Consider the following 21,963-nt stretch of genomic DNA (forward strand, 5'->3'; position numbering starts at 1 on the left):
AACTTCACTCGCGAAACTGTCAATGCTCCGGCCGCCTATTTAGACGGGAACTTTCATGAACAAGCTGGCAGCTGGCCTCAAAAGGCCGGTTGGTCATTCCATGGAACGTTTCCCGGAACTTATCGGTCAGATGTGGCCGAGTATTGCGAACTTGGAAGTGTTCGTCGTTCCACGGCTGAACGACTCGTCGAGGTAACGATCGTGCATCGAACCCATCCACCACGTTGACGAGAATCGATGTCCATACACGAGCAAATTGCGTTTGGCGGGTCAGCGATGCGAACGATTTAACTGAGTTATCGCAGTTACCGTCGACAGCTTCGACACCTTTCACCTGGATGCCCTGCTTCGACGGAGTTCAGACTTTTGCTGGTTGCTTCTGCTAACCATTTTTAATCCGCATTTCTGAGCATATATTCGAATTGAGAAGTCTGATGGACGTATATGGTAATGCGCGCATGAAGGTTAATGGTCAGTGCGGCGTTAAAGTTGTGCAGAGTTCGCTGATAGTTGCGACTGAACTTTATTACAACGTGCCCTGGATATAGTTACGTTTTTCGAGACCGCCTGCGAAACTATCCACGAGGAAGTAGTGGATGTTGCTTCAGGGATTATAATATAGAAATTAGAGTGGGGATTTCAGGAATGTTTCATGTTTGACAAATTAGGTATTTGAAAATTTGAAAGTTTGAAAATTTGAAAGTTTGAAAATTTGAAAATTTAAAAATTTGAAAATTCAAAAATTTGAAAATTTGAAAATTTGAAAGTTTAAAAATTTGAAAATTCAAAAATTTGAAAATTTTTAATTCCTTATGCTGAGAAAATAAAGCACTAGAAAAATTCTTAACATTGGAAATAGTACAATCGATTTTCGTCTAATCACCTTACGTGGGGATAATCTCTGAGCACATGTTTTCAAGTCGGATCAGAAATTAAATGTCGTCGCTCATCGAACAAAAGAAGACTCGAGTGGCAAAGTATGCCTCAAAATGAGAATCGATTTGCGGGGAATGTTTGTCAAAGATGGAAGGGGTGAAATAAGCGCAAGAGTTAATAAAGGAACAGTGTTTGAAAGTTTAGCAGCGTTGATGAGATCGTCTATAGATCCTCGGAATTAAGATCTTGGCCGAGGGGAAATGATAATGCAGTTTTAAAGACTCTTCACGTGGTAGAGTAACGATGGCTGCTTAGCACTGGGGAACTCGGCAAAATTAGAAGAAAGAAAGAAGGGTTGACGCGATATTAACAACGAACAAAATCGTCTTAATTTCTCTTTCTGAGTTATATTCCAGACTAACAAGGGGTTGTAGCAATTAATGTTCCGAAGCTCTGAAAAAACCGTGCTTGCTAAAAAAAGGTATCGATCCCTTGCCGCCTCGTATATTTCACTTCTTTCTGAGCTCTCGCATTTTCTTGTAACGATATTACCCTATTGTCCTCGAAGCTCTGCGCCCTAGGACATAATAAATCATGCTTCTTCTGTTCTCTGTCTCTCTTTTGTTCCGCTTATTACAGGCCAGCTCGATTCAGTCAAACCTCCAGCGGGTAATTAATCATGGAAGTAAACAATCGATCGGCTCCTAACGTTCCAGCCTCGGTCGCGATTACCTATTCACGAGATTACGCGCGACGCTTACAAACATAACTTATTGACGGGCTGTTGTACGACAACAAAGGATTAAGCGAGTCAACCTTGTTGAAATGACACGATTGCCCTTCGCGTCTTTAGCTATTGCTTTCCTTAAGACCACGTGCTGAAGTTACGCTACGTTATCGTAGAACAGTGTGATTTTGAGGAAGACAATTTGTCTGTATATTTTCTTGAAGGGTCTTAGTTCCGCTCTAAGTGGATTCAACTTTCACTCAGACTGTTTACTCACCACCTTCAACAGGTAATTGACGTATCCTGAGCTCCAAGGCACGTGAAAGAGGCATGTACACACGTATGCACATAGGACTTTATTTAACCCAACTCCGCGAACTCTACAGAGTAAACAACTCTCACGAGCACCTTCACAAAAATCAACCTACCAATTATCCAACAGTATTACCGACCTCTGATCCGTGCTTTTAGCGCACGAAGGAGGATCAACGAGCCGTGGATATCGGACGTTTTTCGGCCCCTTTCTCGTCGTTAGGTGGGGTCACGTACTCGGTTGAAAAGTGCAGGTCGGGAACTCGATGGTGGAAAACGATTGTGGCCTTAGCCTGCCACAGAGGCCAGGAGAAGGCTTCCTCAATCGTGCTCGAGAGCGTGCCGTACCACAGATATTTCCACGGCGCTCAGTTTAATTGCTCTTCTGGAGTTATGTTTTCTTGAATTTGCCACGACTTCCGGGCGCGGGCCACCCTCATTGTTTGGAAACCGACGTCTCGCCGGAATTGCAGCCAGCTTCATCGGGCTCGGGGCAGCCGCACTTAAACGCCGCACTTTGTGGGAATTCATGCTCATGGCCCGCATTCGCGCGGTCTCGTGGATCGATCGGGCCATATCCACCGAGCCTTCCGATCGATCGACAACAATGTGCATCGTCAATGAACAAAGTCGCGCGCCTTCTGGGTCGTTTATGCTGGTCACGAAGGGAACAAACCTGGTTGAATTTTTCGGGGGGACAAATTCATATTTATCTCACGTATAATAACGATTTAACCCAGAAAGCGAGTGCCTCCGGCTGGCTCGCAACAAAGGCGAGCTGTTTTTCCTCGAGGCACCGCGACGGTTCCATTCTTCTTCACGGAGGAAAAAGTTGCCGCATCGCACGCGCCCGAATACAGGATTACTCCGGCGTCTTTTGAAGCCAGCAATGCGATAACCGCGAAGGGGCGAGAACAAAGGTACAAATTTCCTAGAATCATCGAGGACCAGCTTTTTCTCTCTCACGGATATGTTCCACCCTTCTCCTCGTTTCACCCTTCTTTATTTCCATCTGCTCGCCTCGCTGTGTCTCCAGCGCATCGTTTTCGCGCGAATGTTCGCAAACGTCTCGATGGTTTCGAGGGAGATGGGTTGGAAAAAAGGACGAGTCGACGTGGAAGTTGCAGCGGGGACTGTGGTACTTCTGTAGTGAAAGACGACTTCCACTTGGAGAACGATGGATCAGGATAGTGTTTTCGAGGAGTTGGGGTGTCTGGGTGAGAATGAACTTTTAGAGAAAGTGGACGGTGTTTGGAGCTGGTAACCAGTGGGTCGAGGGTGTGTTTAGAGTTTACAGAGGTGTCCACTGTGATGGAGAAGGGTATGTTAACCGGTAAATTTTATTGGAACTTGGAGTGCATTTTGCTGCGTGGTATGTAAGCTGGTTGCTATATTGGATGCACCGTAGAATTAAGCAGGAAATCACCTTTACTTATCATACGGTGAGACTTATATGATACCTCACGTGAGTAAACCAAATCAGTCAATTTTGACGTGTAAGATAGATGACCACAGTTTAATGTCTAAAGAAAACTATACTCTGATCCTACAGAATATTCTTTGGCACCTATCCACAGTATCGTACACCCATCAAAGTATCAGTGAACTAACATTAGAATCTAGCCAAGGAAAAGCAGAAATCTGTTAAATATACAGACAGGCAAGCAACACTATCTGCCAGACTGTGTCTCTTCTCTTACTGGGACAAGACCGTGCGGAATTTTTATTGAGTACTTGAGAGAGCTGTTTATTACACAGGTGCGGGTGAGAAATGGTGTAGCCAGCGAATGAGGTATAAAAGAAAAGTGGAGGATCGTATATAAAACGTCTCGGTGCGCAGATGAGGTCGAGCGGAAAAAGAGCTGATTCTCCTCCGGGTTAGGCGTATATATTCCCCTGGAATTCATGCAAACCGCATTTAATACCGTTTCCAAAGCAAGAGGGGGACCGTCCAGGTGGGTTTTAAGGCGTCGCATCAAACGTTTTAACGTAGACAAATTTTTAGATGAATTCGTATCATTCCCCAAGCTCGACATTTTTTGCGTATATTGCTCAATTCTTCTTTTACACACGAGCGGATAAAATGCATTGTCTTTGTATCGCTGCTTCTGCGACTCTAAAATATTCTTCCCTCTGAAATCATTTCTAAAATATTTCAGATCGAATTCCTTCTAAATTATTACTTTCCCTTAAAAAGGATCTCGTCAATGATCTCAGCGCTAACGAATCGCTTCCAAGGCACGAAGTTTCACGCTAACTCGATCCCCGAGTACAAATGCTCACTTGTCAGGCTGAAACAACGACTCGGCGTTACTCGAGTGGCTCGTTTTTTCCTTCCGTAAATAGACAGGAAGTTTCGCGGATAATGCGGCAAACTTGCGGAACGAGAAGTCTGAAAAGATGGGAGGGGCATGGAAACCGTCGGAGGACAATCGCGAGGGAGGCATTCGAAATTTCGCGGTGGAAACTTAAAATGGACTCTGTAGCAGCGTTTTCTGGCGGGGAGCTGCTTCCGAACATTGTTTGTCGAATGTTCCACGAGTTTTTCCTCGTTGTTTCGAGGCGAGGCGCGCGTCAGAATCCACAGGAGTCGCGAGAAGTTTCTCGTGAGGATAAAAGGGTACGTCAAGGCCAAGCGAACAGCGTTTAATTCACGCAAGCGAAATAAACGGTTCGACGTTTGCCAGCATCTAACGAGACCAAAGCAATCGCGGGAAAGCGTAAGCGGTTCTCATTGAATATTTAAACGATCCTCCTCTTTATCTGCCTGCGCTCTTCGCCCCATGGAACTTTTTCTCGACTCGAGACCGCGGTTTCCAACTCGTTTCTCATACGTCTCTCTCTTTCCCTCTATCTTTTTCTTCCGGGAAAACGGCCCGAGGGGCGACAGCCTTTGTCCTAGTGGTCTCAGTACAAAGAGATCCCAATAACTACTTGACACAGTACATTTTCGCGAGGTGACTTACGAGAATCGTTCCAAAGTATTCTCCTCCAACTCCGAAGTGCTACTTTGCCTCTTGGTGAATGACCTCGCCGAGGTAGGCGATCGTGTTCGATGAAAGTAATTGGATTAGGACGGAATTGACTAAAGGGACGCGGCGCGTAGCCCGGCGACGATATTTTATCTAGATCCTTTCGGTTCTTGCCCGTGGGGCATGCTTCTGGTTTATATCGCGGCCACAGTCCTGAAGTCGTTTCTCATATATCTCCCTTGCCGTTGGAAAACACCCTAGGGGCTGTCTGGCCGTTTTTCCGGCGTTCGGTAAATAGAACACGCCGCCGAGCACTTGCAACTCCCACTTTGCTCGCATTTCGGAAAAAGAGAAATCGGGGTTCGTGGAAACTGTGAATAAATTCACAATTCGAGATCGATTCCTTTGGAGTTGCCGTTTAAGTGAAATACTCGGTTAATCTGCGTTTATATTTCGTTTCGTGGAACGCTTTGACGGAGTACTTCCACGTCTCTTGAATATGAGAGCACTCGGCCGCGTGTTTGAAGGGATGATGTCGCAACAGTGTTAGCGAAATTATTTCCTATGCGTTTTGTAATTGTAAAGCGCCTTTAGGGCTGTGCGTTCGTCATTCATTTTTGAAGAGTCGTACCATTGAACGAATGTTGTGCAACGTCTGTCAGAGCCGTTAAATAAATTGGTTTTCGCCTTTCACGGCAAGTAAAGAGGTTTTTTGATTGAGACGTAGAAAAAGGAGACCCGCGGTTCTTCACTCGCGAGTCGACGAAACTTTGCTAAGCGACGTTCGCATTTCCACGGATCTTTCGGCTCGCGTTCTGAAATGGAACTTTATCATTCGAAGTATGCGAGCTTAAAATGCGAACGATTGTTCTGCCGTCTGATCGATGGAGCCCATAATTTTCTTTCTCGTAGGTGCAACGTTCGGGTAGGAATTCGTGAATGCCTCGCTGCGAATACCGCGAATTGCTTTGGGTAATTTTCATAAATAACTCGCCTTTGAATCTTCGTCCCGAATTTTCAGAGTGATGGATTCACAGAGGTAAAATCAAATTCTATGATCCAGAAATTCCTGTTCATTATGAGTAACAGTAATTTGTTAACTTAAAAGCTTTTTATTATTCACTCTAAGAATCGTACTTTAATACTGTGCATCGGTTACCCAAGCAAGGGTTTTCCTACTTGAAGTGCCCTGGTTGTCTAAAGAGAGTTTAGAAACGATCATTAATCCCTTCGCTCTACCCTTCTGTGTACAACTCGAAAACACGTTCTCTCCATTTTACCGCTCTCCAACGACATTACACGAGCATCGTCGAATTTTCAGCGATTCCCATCCCTTCGACATCTCTTTGACTGTGCCCCGATTCGTGAAATTCATTAAGAAGATTTGGTACGGACAGTTCTAACACTAGCATCGTGAATTTGTTTACACGGCTAGAGAAACATTGCTTCCCGAAATTCCTGAGTCGATCAACTTGACACTCTGACGAATGTATAATACCACGTGTAGTTACGAAGACATTGCAAAGGTAACGAATCGATCTTCCTCTCAGATTCCCATCGAGCCCGCGATACTTATGGCCGGTCGATTCGACGAGACTGAAAAGCAACCTGGATTTACGAGGGACTCTGAAGAAAACGTTCATTTTGTGCTGTGACTACACGAATAGACAGCTAGGGAATGATTTAATCCACCGCGTAAAACATCGGGATTTCTCGTCACAAGAAAATCCTCTCGCAGCTAAGAAGAACGACATGTCTTCCACCTTCTGACTGGATAAAACCTCGGTTGACTTGTCTAATCCGAATGGGCTGGTTTTCTTTTCTTCTCCAAAGTAATTCGCGTCGATTAGCTCGTAAATGCTTAAAACTACCTTAATTTTTGTAACAATTGGTGCATAATTTAGGATTGAAGTGTGGTATGCTAGCGATCGGTAGATATAGAAGTAGCAATTGTAGATTGAAGTCATTTTTTGTACTCACCTTGCCGAAATTGGAGAGGCCACCGATGTGAGCCACTTGACCGGGTTCATCCGCTGTGCTGCATTCTGCCCTAACGAACCAATAGGTCAGTAACTCAGTGGCAACAATCCTCAGAATTGCTGCGCCCTACAATGCCCTTTAATCATAGCGCTCCATGTCCGTAATACTAAGCAACGCGGACAGAATTGTTCCCCGGACTAATGACCGCAGAGATTGCGCGGCACCGTGTACAAACGCCTTGATTTCAGACCCGAATTCCTTCGAATATCCGACTAATAGTTACGTCTTTGTCCAATCGCGAATTGCAGCTGATAACGTGTAGTATTCCAACATTTTGATACTATGTGGCTATTGTTCCCGAGGAATGTTGACTCGGTGCGTGTAGCGAGCATTGTAGAGGCATCATGTTATAACATATGTTTTTCGAGTTGGTCCGCGAAACTATTCACCAGAAGGTAAACGATTCTGTCCTAGGAATCCCAATTTAGAACTCAGAACGAAGACTTTGGAAGGTTTAGAACTTTAAAAATAGTTCAACTATGTATACCCCTACGCATGTTGTTTTTTATCTAACGAGGTCAATAAGTCTCCACTACACAACTTACGTTACACTATAATATTAACACCCCAGCAGCCGCGAGTTAAAGTCTATCTATATCCCCATCTATTTTCAAAGTACATAACAGTTACAATTACCTCGCCGTTTGCAGAGTCCACGATTCGCATTAAAATCACACCGAGAGCATTTCTCGGAATCCACTTATTTGAATCTAGATCAAAAGGAAACAACGCAACGGCTCGCGCGCTAACCTAGCGGTTCCTATTATCTTCACGAATTCCTGAGCAATGATAACGCTGCTGTGTAGATTCGCAAGTGTCTCTCAAGTTGATGGGATTACGTGATGTGCGAGATGCGGACTACCAGGTTCAAGGATACCGAGCAATTCCGGGGCGATAATCGTTCGCATTAACGCGATGTTCTCTAGGCTGGCACGCAAAGCGACGATACGACGACGCAGGCGACGATAATTAATCGATCGTTCGTCAGTCAAGTATACCGTGAAACGAGTTTTGAGGAGCGTGAGCGTGAAGGAGAAATCGGCCATTTTTACTGGTCGAACTTTTTCCTGGCGAATCCAGCGAAACTGCCGCCCGTTCGTTTCGTCATGGACAACGGAGCGTGGCTGAAACATCCCTACGCGTAGATATTTATCAGCGTATCTGTGCAATCTATCGGAGTCGTAAAACGCACGGTCGACGTCGGAAATTCGGGAAGGCAGATAATATTGTTACCGTTCCATTAATCCTCGTATGATTTATTGTTCCGTCGGTTACGTAATTCCGCGTATAAATATAAGGGACGTCGGCTTTGTCGTATAAATTTCATTGGCAAAGAATCGAATCGTCGACCATCCACTAGCGTTTTGGACTTTATGAGACGCTCGACGCGCTGTTTAACGTTGACCTCGCTGAATTACCGTTTCGTTGCACTCAAACTTCGTTTCGCAGGGAAACTTTGTCGTAAAGTGACTATACTTGTTACCTACTGGCGACTCGGTGTTTAGCGGAAGCGACAATAGTCGCTTGACGGAAGTTTCTGTCGCGTTGAAAGCCCTTTGTTTTCTTCTATCGCGGAAGCTGAAGTAACTAGCAGATATAGACGGATAATCTTGACTACGATAATACCGGATTGTAATATTGATTTGTAGTTCAAAAAATGCTAGAGTAGTTTCAAAATTTCAAATTTCAGAACAAAGGGTTAAGCTGATTTAATAGGGTGCTATTGTTAAAAAGTTCTAAACCATTTTGCAATTTTCGATTGTTCGTGTTATATTGGAAATTCATTTGTTTCTGTTCCCCCTGAATTTCAAATTGTTTCCCAACTTTTGGACGGTAATATAACTTTCAATGAGCAGGTTGTCCAAAACGACGGTTTACATATGTCAGAGAGTGTCGTATGGAATTTCAATTTATCTCAAAGTTTAAAGGCGACCCATATCCCTGAACTCAAAAAGATGCTTCATCTATTCCCTGCCCACGATTCTACAAGGTATTTCCAAACATATGGGACAATTTTGGAGGGTAGATTCTAGATACGAAAACAATGAAAAAAGTTTAGCTTTTTATTGAGCACAATGTGATGCTTTTTTAAGATTCATGAGCATGCACTCATTTAAAGGGCCAGAATGACTCCAGGTTTAGTAGGACCCTAAAGAGGATAGCACTATACAGAGATGAAATAGGTCAGCATTTTACACAATATAAAATAGTAATTGTAGAGAGCATGTAACTAAATAACTATGCTTTTTCAGGCACGTGTGCATTTGAACTTTTTTCATTGTAATTGTGTCTAGAACCCACCTTCCAAAAGTGTCCCACATGTTTGGAAACACCCTGTGCATTATATTAGGTCGTAATGCCTTTAATCTTACAGGCAGTGTACACAGGTGTAAAATACATTCTTGTTCCATTCCTGGACGCGAATTGCGCGCCTCTCAAAAAAGTCGTCAGTCCGTTCAAGAGTTTTTATCGTTCCCCGTCGTCAGTTTTTCCCTCGGTCGGTCGCAGTCGGGTGTCGTCTCGTAAAAGGAAATTCGTCCATTGTTTGTCCTAGAATAATATTTCTGCCTCCACCCAATGGCACCAGCTGCCTCGCCGCTCTTACGTAATTCCTAGACCTCCTCGCCCCGTGTCGCGAGAACTTCAAACTGAAATAGTCGTCCCGACGTTCGGCTGGGTCACATTATCGAAACAGCCCCGCTGGGAGAAATATCGATACGTGTTCACGGCAACGTACGCGGCCCTCGATTCGCCTCGATTCGATGCATTCTGCTCCGGATGGTATTTTCCATCGAACTTTTTACTCGTTAAAAATTTCGGGAGCTACCTCGCGTCGCTATGCTGGCGGTTTCTTTCACTACGCTCGCGAACTTTCCTTGAGGAAACGTTGAAAGGGTGGAATTTTGAAAGGACGATTTTACTGAATAGTTGTACAAGCGAGGGGGTTGTTAAGGGAAAAGGTGGACCTTGGCGTTTCGAGTCCGTATCTCGCACTACTCTTTTATCACGTCATTTACGGCGCATTTTTACCATCTAACTGTAAAACTGTATAGTGTAGCGAGTGTCTGGCACGTCTCTGTTTCACTGCTCTCGTGTTTTCCATTTGTGCTACTCGCGAAACATCTTACGTTTCAGGGATACTTTTCTCGCTGAGTTCTTATGAAGTAACGCGACGGTTGACGCGCGCGTAATAAAGCGACGCGAGTTTGTTTTAGATTAGAAGCATTTTTGGAGACAGCTTGGTTAGTGAGCACGGGCTATGAAATATCGCGCTGCTTTCTTTCGTTTCTTTTTTGTAGCGCTAACGAGGATAAGCGGCACAGTTGGCCACTGTCTCGGTTGGTATACTCACCAAGGCGTGTTACACGTGTGTGTCAGGGTCAGATATCTGGCGCCCAATTCGTACAGCATCCTCAGGACCGCCAGGCTCGTTCCGATCGCGTGGCCCCCTTCGACGCCTATCAAGCTCGCTAATCTACCCTCCTTGTGCGCCCTTTCTATACCTGAAATCATACAGTATATCTTCCTGTAATGTTCTCGATTATCCTTCCATTATTCCTCTAATTACTTACATTTAGGAGGTTCAGATTTATGATACTTGCCGCACATGTTACTGTATGTACAATTTCTTGGCACATTTGTGTTTATTATGCCACTCTCAGGTGTTTCTTGAGTAGTAAGAGGATGTACCAGTTGTGGCAGAATATGTAAACGGAACTTTAAGCACAGTTGACATCATAGAAATAATTAGCAAAGTTTGTATTAACGTTTGTTCTCTTTCATCCTGTCTACAAGTTACAAGTAGTTTTGTATTTTAATAATTGTCTCTCTGAGCTAAGATAATGTATATTACTTTCAATATTGAAAGATTGAGAGATGTTGTTAATCTTTTGAGTAATTAAATAAGTGAAAATTATCTTGAAAAACATCTGTATAGCATTTGCCTGTGTTTTGAATTACGCGCGCGGCGGCCGCCCAGGAAAATTCAAACTTCGGCCATCCTCGGCAATCGTCGGTCTAATCGATTCTAGATCGATCATCGTGTCGCGTCGGTCGCGCTCGGCCATTTTTGTGCTGCGTGTTAAACGCGTCTGAGCCTGTCATGAGCGGCTAAGAAACGAGGGTTGTTTTATGAATATTTATCGCATTAAAAAATAGTGTCACGTTTTCAGTGTGTTAAACAAAGTGTTTTCTTGCAATGTGTTGAGTTGTGTGTTCCTGTCATCGTGTCATAGACTAAGAGAACAGCTTTTACCACTATATAAATCATCCAATTTTGAGTTAAACAATACGGTAACATGCGAGTTCAGCAAATCCTGTCACTGAATCGTATGTACTTTGTATCTTTTTTCTGTCGATTCCACTGACTTTTCCAAAATTGTCAACTAGAAAAAATTATTTACATACATATTAAATCAACGAAAAACTATCTAAAAAGTAATAAATATTATTTCTATTGTCAGGTTCAAGAAAAGAGTTGAAGAATGGATAATTAATCTTCATTCCCTGATCTTAAAAAGAACTTCAGAAGGATCTACATAACTACGAGGGCCATATTTTCTGTTCAATGCCTTGTCTCGCCAAACTAGCGTGAGTATACATTACTATATATTTCAACAAATACTTATTATTACACTCTGCGCGCGTTTACTATTCAATTTCCGCCATGAATGAGGTTGAATAAGCTTAACAGCGCGCAAGACACACGATTCATTAAAGTTTACCCGTCACCTTCGATCGGATCGGTTTAATTAAATCATTTAAATTGTCCGTCGGTGTGCCGCGATGTTATCGCGTGGATCATTAATTACAGACCGTAAGCGAGGAGGGGTTGATTAATCCGGGCCCCGAGGATAATGGAACTGGTGGGGCTTTTGAAGAACGCTCCACCAGCTCGGGAAATCCTTCTGGGCGGCCGGTATTTTGTCGGTATTTAGTCAGCGCGCCGCGAATTCGATTCCACGGCCTCGGTTTAATCGTTTTAATCGAGCTCGGCCATGTAAAGGTGGGCTATCGGGCTTCCGTGAAATCGGATTCGCGGGCTCGGTGTCGTCCCGATTCGATTAAAACACCGCGTACAAATTGCGTTAGGTCCTGTGCCCATGGTACGCCTATACAGGTCCATTGCGCGTGCACTCTCGTGAACTTCCGCTCGTCTAGGGACCGCAGAGTGCAACGCCTCCAAATTCCATTGGTCACGGAAATTTCGATTTTTTCAACTCGTCGGCTGATATTTTCGGTTCATTAAATTTCCTGTCTTTGGGATACCTTTGAGTTTCTCGTAAACGAGGGAAGAAGGTCTACGATCTAATATCTGTACTTGTTTCGAGCTTCATCGGTTTCATTTACTTCGTTACTAGGTTATTGCTGGTTACTGGGGTCTAAAACTATAACGTGGTTGTTCGATTCTATCTACAGAACTGAAAATTTATTGTTAATTGAATTCATTGGTTACAGGCAAATAGTACGCAAAAGCAATTTTCGTAGGATCTATAGTAGATATAACGAAAATAATTCATATACACTTTCACCATACGCTGTCATCCGTGCAGGGATGACGCAGCACTGAAGGGGTTAATGGAAGGTCGATTCCACAGCGAGGTGAATTCAGAGCCGATCTCAGCTGCCTTCCTTTCCGCGCGAGCTATTAAAACTTTCGGTTCGGTACCGTCCCAGTAATTCGATTTCGATATACGCGAGGACTTTCCGCAATTCGCGCGAAGTCCACGGGGCTGTTGGCGAAGTTGCGAAAGGGCGCGGCTCTCGCAGAACGCTTCGGTTCGCTCGTGCGAGAGCGACCGAGTAAATCGAGCGAGCCCCGTGCTACCATTTGTCCTGGCAACTCTAATTTCTTCGCTGCGCGAGCTTGCCCAGCCGATTACGCTGTAATGGAGGAGCAGCCGAAAAAGGAACGGTTGCAGACCGCGTGCTATCAATGAACCTCGATTTACTGCGCTCGATGATTTAAGACGGTTCCCACCTGTACATTGTGTCGATACATCTCGACTTACGGGCAATTGCAGAAGCTTATAACGGTGCCTGAGCTCGCTTATGTCTTGCACAGAAGACATATAATGGAAGGTGTGTCTGTAACAATGGAAATATGTACTTCGCAAATTTTCAATAAGTGGGTGTTGAGGTTGTTCAATTTTTGACGATAGTATGAAGTCTTATTATGCTTTAACTATTTTCTGAAGAGATTATGTCTACGTATGTACAGGTCTTTTCTAGACTTATAACTAGACTAGTTTTCGACGTGTCAGCGATTGGTCAAAGCATGATTTCTTCTATTTTTCTTAGAATCTTCGACGTCTCCTTATTTGAATTCCTTCGTTCCTCAGAATTGCTCGCTACCAGCTGGTCCGTTTTATATCTTGATGGATCAACCATTCCGTACGATAGATTTTCCATTCCTCTTGCTTTAGACAGCGATGCAACCTCTCAAAGGGAACAACCATGTCGATTCTAAATTAAAGCTCCATTCAGTGGCATGAGCATTGTAAACTGGAGTAGAGTATACAGGTTCGTCTTCGTTCTCCATAAATCCTCGATCTCGAACTTCCAGGACGACTTGAGCTATTGCTCTTCTGTAGTAACGCTGCGGAAGCACGCTCTGCGTCGAAAGTTTTCAGACAAAAACAAGGATCCTTCGATGTAAACATATCTGCCTCCACAATTGTTTCTTGGATGCGCGGCTTGTTAAGGTAGACGACCTCGGTATAATGACCTTGTTACGCGTGGGTTAGGTATGAGAAATTTTTGTACGCGTGAGCTCAGTTTTTCGAAGACAGTCTTAAGGTGACTGTTGAGGAAGAGGGACAGGTTTTGGGCGATGTCTTGTGATAAGCTATCCTTGGTTGGTGTTGCACGTTTGTTCTCTTAGTAGCTCGCATCTTCACTCTTTCTTCAATAGAGTAAGTAGACTAAATATTATTAGATGATATGATTGGTAGTTACTGGTTCAATAAATAATGTTTTACAAAGTAAAGAATTTTGATAGTCTTCTGAATTAATATATTTAAATAACGTTATTGCTGTGTAATTTACAAGTAGTTTAAAATAAAGTGAAGTTATTTCTGCCTTGTATTTTGAATTCATTATTATTTATTTTTTATATTCAAGAGAAATAGAGTACAGCGCGCCAGAGATACGAAATTGAGTGCTCGCAGCGTTGACTCAAACATAAAATATATATTTTGTTTACGTCCAAGCTCGATATAAACATTAATTAATGTTTATCGGTAATATGGATACTGAACGCAGTATTTTAAGAGTAATCGCTGCTATATTTGAATATTTCAGTTTTTATAACCCTATTTCCAATTTTCCCCAACTGTGTTACAATTTCTCTTTACGGTTCATTCAGCAAAATTGCAATTTTTCTTCGCGATGCAATAACAGAGGTTCTATCGAAGTCGCTTCGTCGAGTTAATCAGATGAGAAGTCGGCTGGAAATTTCAAACAATCGTTTCTTTCTACTACCAGCGATATGCAACTGTGAATCGCATGTCTGTTTACATATGCATGTGCATGCAGACATACAGTCGCCTTGGTTCGGCTTATCGAACGAGCTAGAACGCTCGTCGTGCCTCGACATTTTTTCATTCTAGCTGGAATTTATAGCCAGCCACATCTTCTCAGTTTTTCCGACCCTTTTCTCATTGGGATCAAGCCCTCATTAGGCAAAAGGAACAAGCATACCGCGTGCGTTTGACTGACGCAAAATCACGCGGTATTGCGGTCGATTCTACTTTGTCTGACTCAGACAGTTAGTTTCTACTGTCGGGATATGGCAAGTTTGCCCTTTTTGTTCTGCTGTGCTCTTTTCATTCTCGACTTTCTTTTACCTTCCTCAGTTTCCCAGGTATCGAGTTTTATGCAAAAACATCGAATCACTAGAACGCAATATCCTCCCTTCACAAAACCATTTAATTCTTTTTCTTGAAAAACATTGGAATCTCGCATATGCAGTCCTCGATTACATTTTTCATATCTTGTTAACATGTACCCTCACTAATTAGATATTTAACTCACTTAATGATGCGAAAGAGTATACTCATAATTAAACAACAGCCAGGTAGAATGTATACTCCATCGAAAATTGAAGTCCTGTATCCATCAACTCTCTCGAACCTCATCATTTCAATCAATCCCTCATCTAATTAAACCCCTTACCGATCGTTTCCACTCACCAGACGATATCTAAAGAGTCTTCGAAACAGAGAAGCTGGCAGAAAATTGATCCTCTCATTTTCCTCCTATGTTCTCTTCCCCTGAACGTCGAAGCAGGAGAAACCAGTAGCTCGGAAGGTGCTCGTTACGTCGAGAGGATGAAGCCTCGTTTCCGAGGGGTGGCGTCTTCTTTCGTGACTTAGAATGCATCCTAAATCCCCGAAAGAACATCGAGGGTGACGAGGATGGCGCAAAGTCGAGGCACCGTCGCGCTCTCTCAACGTTGGCGTTCGTCCAGGGACGAGTGACGTCGAATGGCCGACCGGAAGCAAACATAAGACGGTAACTTTGCCCCTGCGACGAGGTTCGATCGAACATTTCATATCCGTCGCGCGTGGGTCCTGGGGAGAAAGCAAATGGGCTCGCGTCCCAGGAATATTACTAATTTTTCCTCTCACTTATTATACAAGATGGCAAAGAACTGGTCGATCGGTCGAACGAGAAATTAATTAAACCGAGGTGAGGCGAGGCACGGGCACGAAGATTCACCTCCGCCAGGATATTTTCCTCCCGAGGGCGGAAAAGTCTTTGGGATTCTTTTCGCGGGCGTGTGCCAGCCTCCCCCTGACATTGGCATTCCGCCAGGAATTTTGGGCGGTGTGTAACGTCAGGACGGCCCATTCTGGGAACAAATAGAGGATGGTAATTCCCGACGTTCGTCGACCTCCAAGCTCGATTTCATATTCTTCGCGTGCGAAGCAGCTGCAGGGGCGGGGGCTTCTAGGATCCTCGGAATCGACGACTCTGTAGGGCTTACGTTTTCGAGATCGCTGGCTCCTGCAAATGGCGTTGTTCGACCGTTTCACCAAGTTTCCAAGGCGAGCTTGGTTTGTAGCTAGAACTTACGTGTTTGTCTAAAGTGGTGAATACGGTAAACGAAGTGTTTGCATTGCGCTGGGTCTTGGTGAACAGGCGATGTAACTTGAATAGCAAAAATCATTTCCTCTGACGAGAATAAGAATCGTATAGAGTCCTGAGTCGTGATGAAGTCCTGAGAAATATTTTTTACTCTCAATTCTTATTTTATTCACTTTTATTAGGGTGTACCAAGGCAACTTGAACGATGATTTCTGAAGATGTTTCGATTAGATTCTTCTTGAACTTCTGATAAAGATGTCTATCTTGTTGGGGATGATATACACTCTTCGTCATTTTTTCATCTGATGTTTTCAATAATTTTATAGAACTTATATCGTCCTTCAGAATATAAAAATAAATTTGTACCACGTTTGTGGACCATAAACGTGTTAAAGTTAATTTCTCAAACACGTCCCCACGTAACGAAGTATCATCCTCCCTCAGGTCTCACTACCAGTTCACTAACATTGTCCGAGAACTAATTAGCAATCAAGAATTTACAGTTTGAGTTACGAAAGCGTTTCGGAAATTCTATTAAGGAACGATGCCTGAAACACAAATAGAGTGTGAGATAGTTCGCGTGTCCCAATACGCGTTTACATTCGCCGAGGATTTAATGCGAGTTCTGAACGATTCATTTGATAGCTCGTTGAGGGGTTGTTATGTCCGGCGGTGTGCGCATAAATTTGTTTATGGACAAACAAAAGCTCCAGGGGATCGATACACGTATTCGGTCGCCGCGGTGTCGCGTTAAATCATCAGCGTCGGTTGCGTTTCCTTTCGTTGGGGAGATGTGGGACTCGCGAAAATCCTTCCGCCACGGTGCAAGAGTCGCCTAGGATTCGGCCCCGACCGAAATCGAATCGGTTTGGCCGTGTGCCTGGCAGATGCAGACGAGCGAAATTTACCTTCGCGGAGCGTGTAACGTTTAACTCGATACTTTGCTTGTCTCTTCTCGGCCGTGGCGCCGTCAGTTTCGGTCGGAAAATAACACGGATCCGGCATTAACTTGTCAGCAGCAGCATTCTCTGCCGCATCGGGCCAGCTGCCGTGTAAACACGGTCAAACTGACGTTCTGACCATCGATGCGGCAGGGCGGTGGGCGGATAGCGCACAAAGGGATGGAGTCGCAAGCGAAATGACCAACCTTCCGCCGTAGTAACGAGGACCATGCTTTCAGGGTGCTTGTTGACCAGCCGACGAATCAGGTCGATCTGCTCCAGGGCTAGCTGGACCGAGTCGAGGTGCTGGGAGGAGCAGGGCACGTAAGCCGACCAGAACTGCAACAGAGGACGAAAGTTGGTGAGTCTGAGTAACAACATTCTCTATAGTATTCTATGTACAATTGTAAGTAGTCGAGACAGAGCGAGAAGCCATGGAAAATGTTCGACTCGGCGGGCTCGCGTGACTTCGGGTCTTAAATCAGCGTCGGGTCGTTGATACGCCGCCACTCGTGTCCGATTATCGGTCGATCGAAACGCTCGGGCGTAAACATGAAATTCTGATAGTAAATGGCTCCTAATGACGATAAAGTGTTCTATACGTTCATTTCTCTTTTTGATTTCTCTTACGATAACGCTTTGGAAATAATTAAGGACGTTAGGCGTGTCTCTGGGAACGTGGGGGCGGTGGCACGGTGCTTTGAATTTTAAATACGAGGGATATCGGACCTCGTAAATAAGCTAGTATTTATCCCTTGCCCCCGACTGAGTAGGCCGACTGAGAAAATATATTTCGGTTACTTCGAGTAAATTAAACCGATGTATCAGATCCTAGGATTAAACGCAGTCCCTGTGATATTTCATTCGATTTGATAAGGGCCGCGAGGGTGAACGTGAGCTCGCATAAAAATCCCTTTCTCTGCGTCGGTTTTATCGCTGTTAGGGGCCTAACGGAGGCGTTAACCTTCGACACGATTATCTTCGTGGCTACGAGATAGAGAGGTTGGATCGGCTTGTTCACTGTGTTAGACGAACGTGTCAGGCTTTATCACGCAGTTTTTTCTATCACTGACGCGTGTGTAGGTACACAGGAAGTTTATAAATTCGTGACACGAAGTTTTCAATGTATGTGTCCGTCAGGAAAATAAACAGAAATGTAGCAGTAAATGTGGGCTCGAAAACGATGTATGTGTTTCCATGCTACAAAATGAAAATATTTTTATTCCCTGTGGAAGGGCTTGATATGTATGCAACAGAGCAGTTGTTTTTTTCGGGGCGTGGTAGGGGCTCAAATACACAGCTTTCCCTCATTTTTTGACAACAATCCTAAATTTGTTGCTTCAGTTCGCCTGATATATGTATGGGACTATATCGAATTTATCAACCCTCAAAACACGAGGAAGAAGCTTTATAACGTGGAAGCACTCTATCTCGAGTCAGTATTTCATCGACGCCTCTTCGTTCACTTATAAAAAATACTACGTCTATGAAGAGGTTCGTACTAACCCTCAATTAGTGCATTCTCGACCCTCTACAGCGTTACAAAAAAAAAAAAAAATATTTTCATAGAACGATTTTTATAAGATCGTAAGTTACCTCATACCACCACCAGTTCAATCATTTCATAACTGTGTGGCAACAAATTCGAACCTAAATCAATGTCGTCATAATAACTTCATCACCCCATCTAAAGGTTCAGATTACTCCACCATAGATACTCGTAATTCCAACAATCCTAAAAACATACACGCGAAATTTCTCTTCGACAGTCCATTACGGCAATCCCCAAAAGCTGCAGCGTGTTTACCAGATCTTCTCTCTCCAAGTTTACTTCCTTTTATTCGAGATATCCTCCACACGATGGGCTTGGCAGGGTTTTATTTAACGACGCTTGGCAGAAGGCACGTAAAAAGGGTGACGTTGTCGCGGAGCTGTCGTAAATCAGCGAACGCCAGGATATTTCTGTTTTCACCCTCTGTCAGCGCGATCGTTTTGCTCGCCACCATTCCTGACTTCTCTCCCTCGTCGTTTCACCCCGATCGTCAGAAGAGACTTCATTACCTTTCCATTTGAATTTTTATCAGCGCGATTCATTTTGCATCGCTGCTGCCTTAAAGAAGCCGAACGCGGGCTCTTTTTACCCCAGGGGCTAATCGCGGCACGGTAATAATTTAATTGCGGTTGAAACCCAGCGTCGACATCGATCTATAAACGCCGAGTCCTGAATCATTCGGACACGAAAGGAAATGTCGACCGGATGTTTACGCTTTTAGCACCTGGACGCTCGCTGCTCGGTGATTACGCGGTTTTTAGACGCGATAGCGAATTAAGGGACGATGCGCAAATAGCAGACTGTTTATAGAAGCCACCACTTTTTTTCGACGTCTCGTGTCTCGTTAGAACCCAGCTCGGCTGGAATTTTAGGTCAGACGGTTTATAAAAACGTGTCCGTGTGCGGGGCAAGGCTTCTCTTTTCTTTCACTGTGCTCTCTCCTCCTCGCCGCTTTGCGCAAAATCGAGCAGTAGTCACGGTCGGGTTTTAGGTCAGACGTTTGTAAAAATATTCACCCCCGACTGAGGTATAATCGCGTCGCGTTGTCCCACTTTAAAGAGGAGCTGCATGCGACCAGCGATCTTATGAAATTAGAGGGAACCTTTCTGCGCCTCGCACCAACTGACTAAACGGGGACTTTCGTTTAGACGGTTGGAAAAGGGGGACCTTTAGAAATTTTTGTTTGAAATGTTGTAACGTGTAGGAGGTTGAAACTTTTGTCCTAAGTAGTAATATGTGTGCAGAGTGTCTTTTACTGATAGACTTGGTTGTGTAAGAATGGAGATATTTGAGAGGAGTGGAACAGTCTGAAAGGGAAAGCTCCTTGGGTGTAAGATTCACTTTTCAAGAAATCGTCGGGTTCTGGAATCTGTTAATATGGATACGGCTATATGCACTTTCTGGAGCATGAGGTTAACAGTTTGTGAAATATCAAGAGCTACAGTTAGTGAAAATTTGAAACTTTGAAAATTCAAAAATTTAAAAATTTGAAAATTCAAAAATTTGAATATTCAAATATTTTAAAGTTTGAAAATTTAAATATTCAAACACTAGACGAACTTCGTCTTGCAATAAGCTCCAGATGGAATGTTCCTCTCGCAAGGGATCATCAAGGCATCGACACTTTTCCTTTCACGCCTACTCTTAAGTCTCACACCTTTCATATCCAAATTGCTTAGTAACATATTTTACGACAGACGTGCCGCGACATTGTCTGTCTATCCAGCTAATAAACGTGCTCCTTCGACGCGCATTTATCGCGAAAGACACTCAATCCGCTCGCACAGATCGGTCGCTTCGAATGGCGGCACACTCGAGTTACTTCGAATCGCTCGAAATTCACCTTTGGAGCGCACTCGCTACGAACCGCGACCGATTGCTCACAGCTTAGATAGCTTGGGGGCACAATCGAAAATGCTCGCACAGTGCTGGAGATTCCTGATGTCTCTAACACGACATGCTTGCGTTCTGCTCGGGTGCACTTAGTCTCGGGTGAATTTTTGCAAAGCGCGTACAGAGCCCTGCAACAACGAAGGCAGGATTGTAGTACTTACGTTTCACTGCGTATGCTCTGTTTCACAGACAAAGCGTTCAATCTTATCCGTGCTTTCGAAACATGGGATGAAATTAGCTTTCTAGAGTACAACATTCTTTCCTCTGTCCTCGAGGCTTCGGCATATAGCAACAATATCGTTCTTTCTCTCCGTCTATCGTCATACCTCTGCAAAATGCGAAACGTCCTCGGAGACAGGCTCCCTTGAAAGACGGGGACAGAATCGCGATCAATGCTCGCTAACCTTTTCGCGACGAATGCCTTCTCCCTGGACTGAATTAGCCGAGACAGTGATGGATCGAGTCCGGGTGCAGTTTACTGGTTCCTGTGCGCCCTAGCTCCGCGTATATTATGCATGTGCGCATATAAACGTGGCCGTCTCAGTGGACGTAGCCGGCCAGTCACCCCTTTCGTCTCGATGCAAACGAACTGAATGCCTTGAGGGACGCGTTGACATTGAGAGATGACCCAGAAAATTAGGCAAACGTTTTCACGTGTGTCCTCGGAATTGATGACGAGCGAGGAAAACTGGTACGAATCTAGTGAATCAAAAGGGAGTTAATTCCAAGTCGAGTCTGGCGTGCTGCAACTGCGCGTATATACCTGCTAGCCTTTTCAGGAATGCATTCAGCGCATTGGAATCGGCGACCTTGGTGTTCTGACTTTTCGTAGCCGAAATGGTAAATTGGGATTTCACGAATACGTAACTTTGAATGATTTTGCTTTGTTTCTTTGGCAAACACTCCACTCGCGTCGAGTTCTAATTATTCCTTTAAAGATTTTGGAAATTAGTCGGAAATTATTGCAATAAAATCTTCGTAATTTCTCAGTCCTTCGTATGTGTATAGGTACGTTCAAATATGAATATAAAGAGTGGTTTTTCTTTTCCTCAATTTTTACTAAACATCGCTAAAAAGGTTTACTAACACAGACAGCTATTCATGCAGAAACCCTTTCAACGAAATCTATCACTGAAACACCTGTATTAAACAAACCTGTCCTCCTCAATGTAACACTTCTAATTATTCCGAAGTGGATGCCTTTCTTACCCGTCTAAGCGTCACTTCCCAACCCTAGATCATTCGCGTGGGTAATTCGTAACGATGGGTGGTTCCGGTACCATTGCTATAATTAGTATTCCCTTTTAATTACGGTATTAATTAAATTGGATCGCGTGTCTGTTGGTGGCCGAGTTGTACGCGCATGTGCGCCACCGTAAGAAGCTTATTTGAATTTTACCCCTTAGCAGGATGACACCTTGGCATTAGCGTCGAGGGGTTAGCAACGGGGGTGGTCGAAGGGTGGTAAAGTAATGGAGTGGTCTTCTCGAGGCGAAAACCTTACTTCACCACTCGACCCTGCAAAACTGACTTTTCGAGAACCCAAGCGTGTCCCCTCCA

The 21,963-nt window shown here is 44.1% G+C and overlaps 1 protein-coding gene across 2 annotated transcripts in view; it reads right to left on the bottom strand.

Annotated features, from left to right (window-relative positions):
* LOC143180797 (dipeptidase 1) overlaps nt 1-21,963 on the bottom strand; it is a 65,617-nt gene that overhangs the window by 22,937 nt on the left and 20,717 nt on the right. For both annotated transcript variants that reach the window (XM_076380765.1, XM_076380764.1), the window contains 3 exons: nt 17,165-17,297; nt 10,280-10,430; nt 6,868-6,937 (listed from right to left, as the gene is read on the bottom strand). In XM_076380765.1, coding sequence (XP_076236880.1) covers nt 6,868-6,937; nt 10,280-10,430; nt 17,165-17,297 — 354 coding nt within the window. The remainder of the gene's footprint in view (nt 1-6,867; nt 6,938-10,279; nt 10,431-17,164; nt 17,298-21,963) is intronic.

Source organism: Calliopsis andreniformis, chromosome 6, assembly GCF_051401765.1.
Source record: "Calliopsis andreniformis isolate RMS-2024a chromosome 6, iyCalAndr_principal, whole genome shotgun sequence".
NCBI lineage: Eukaryota > Metazoa > Arthropoda > Insecta > Hymenoptera > Andrenidae > Calliopsis > Calliopsis andreniformis.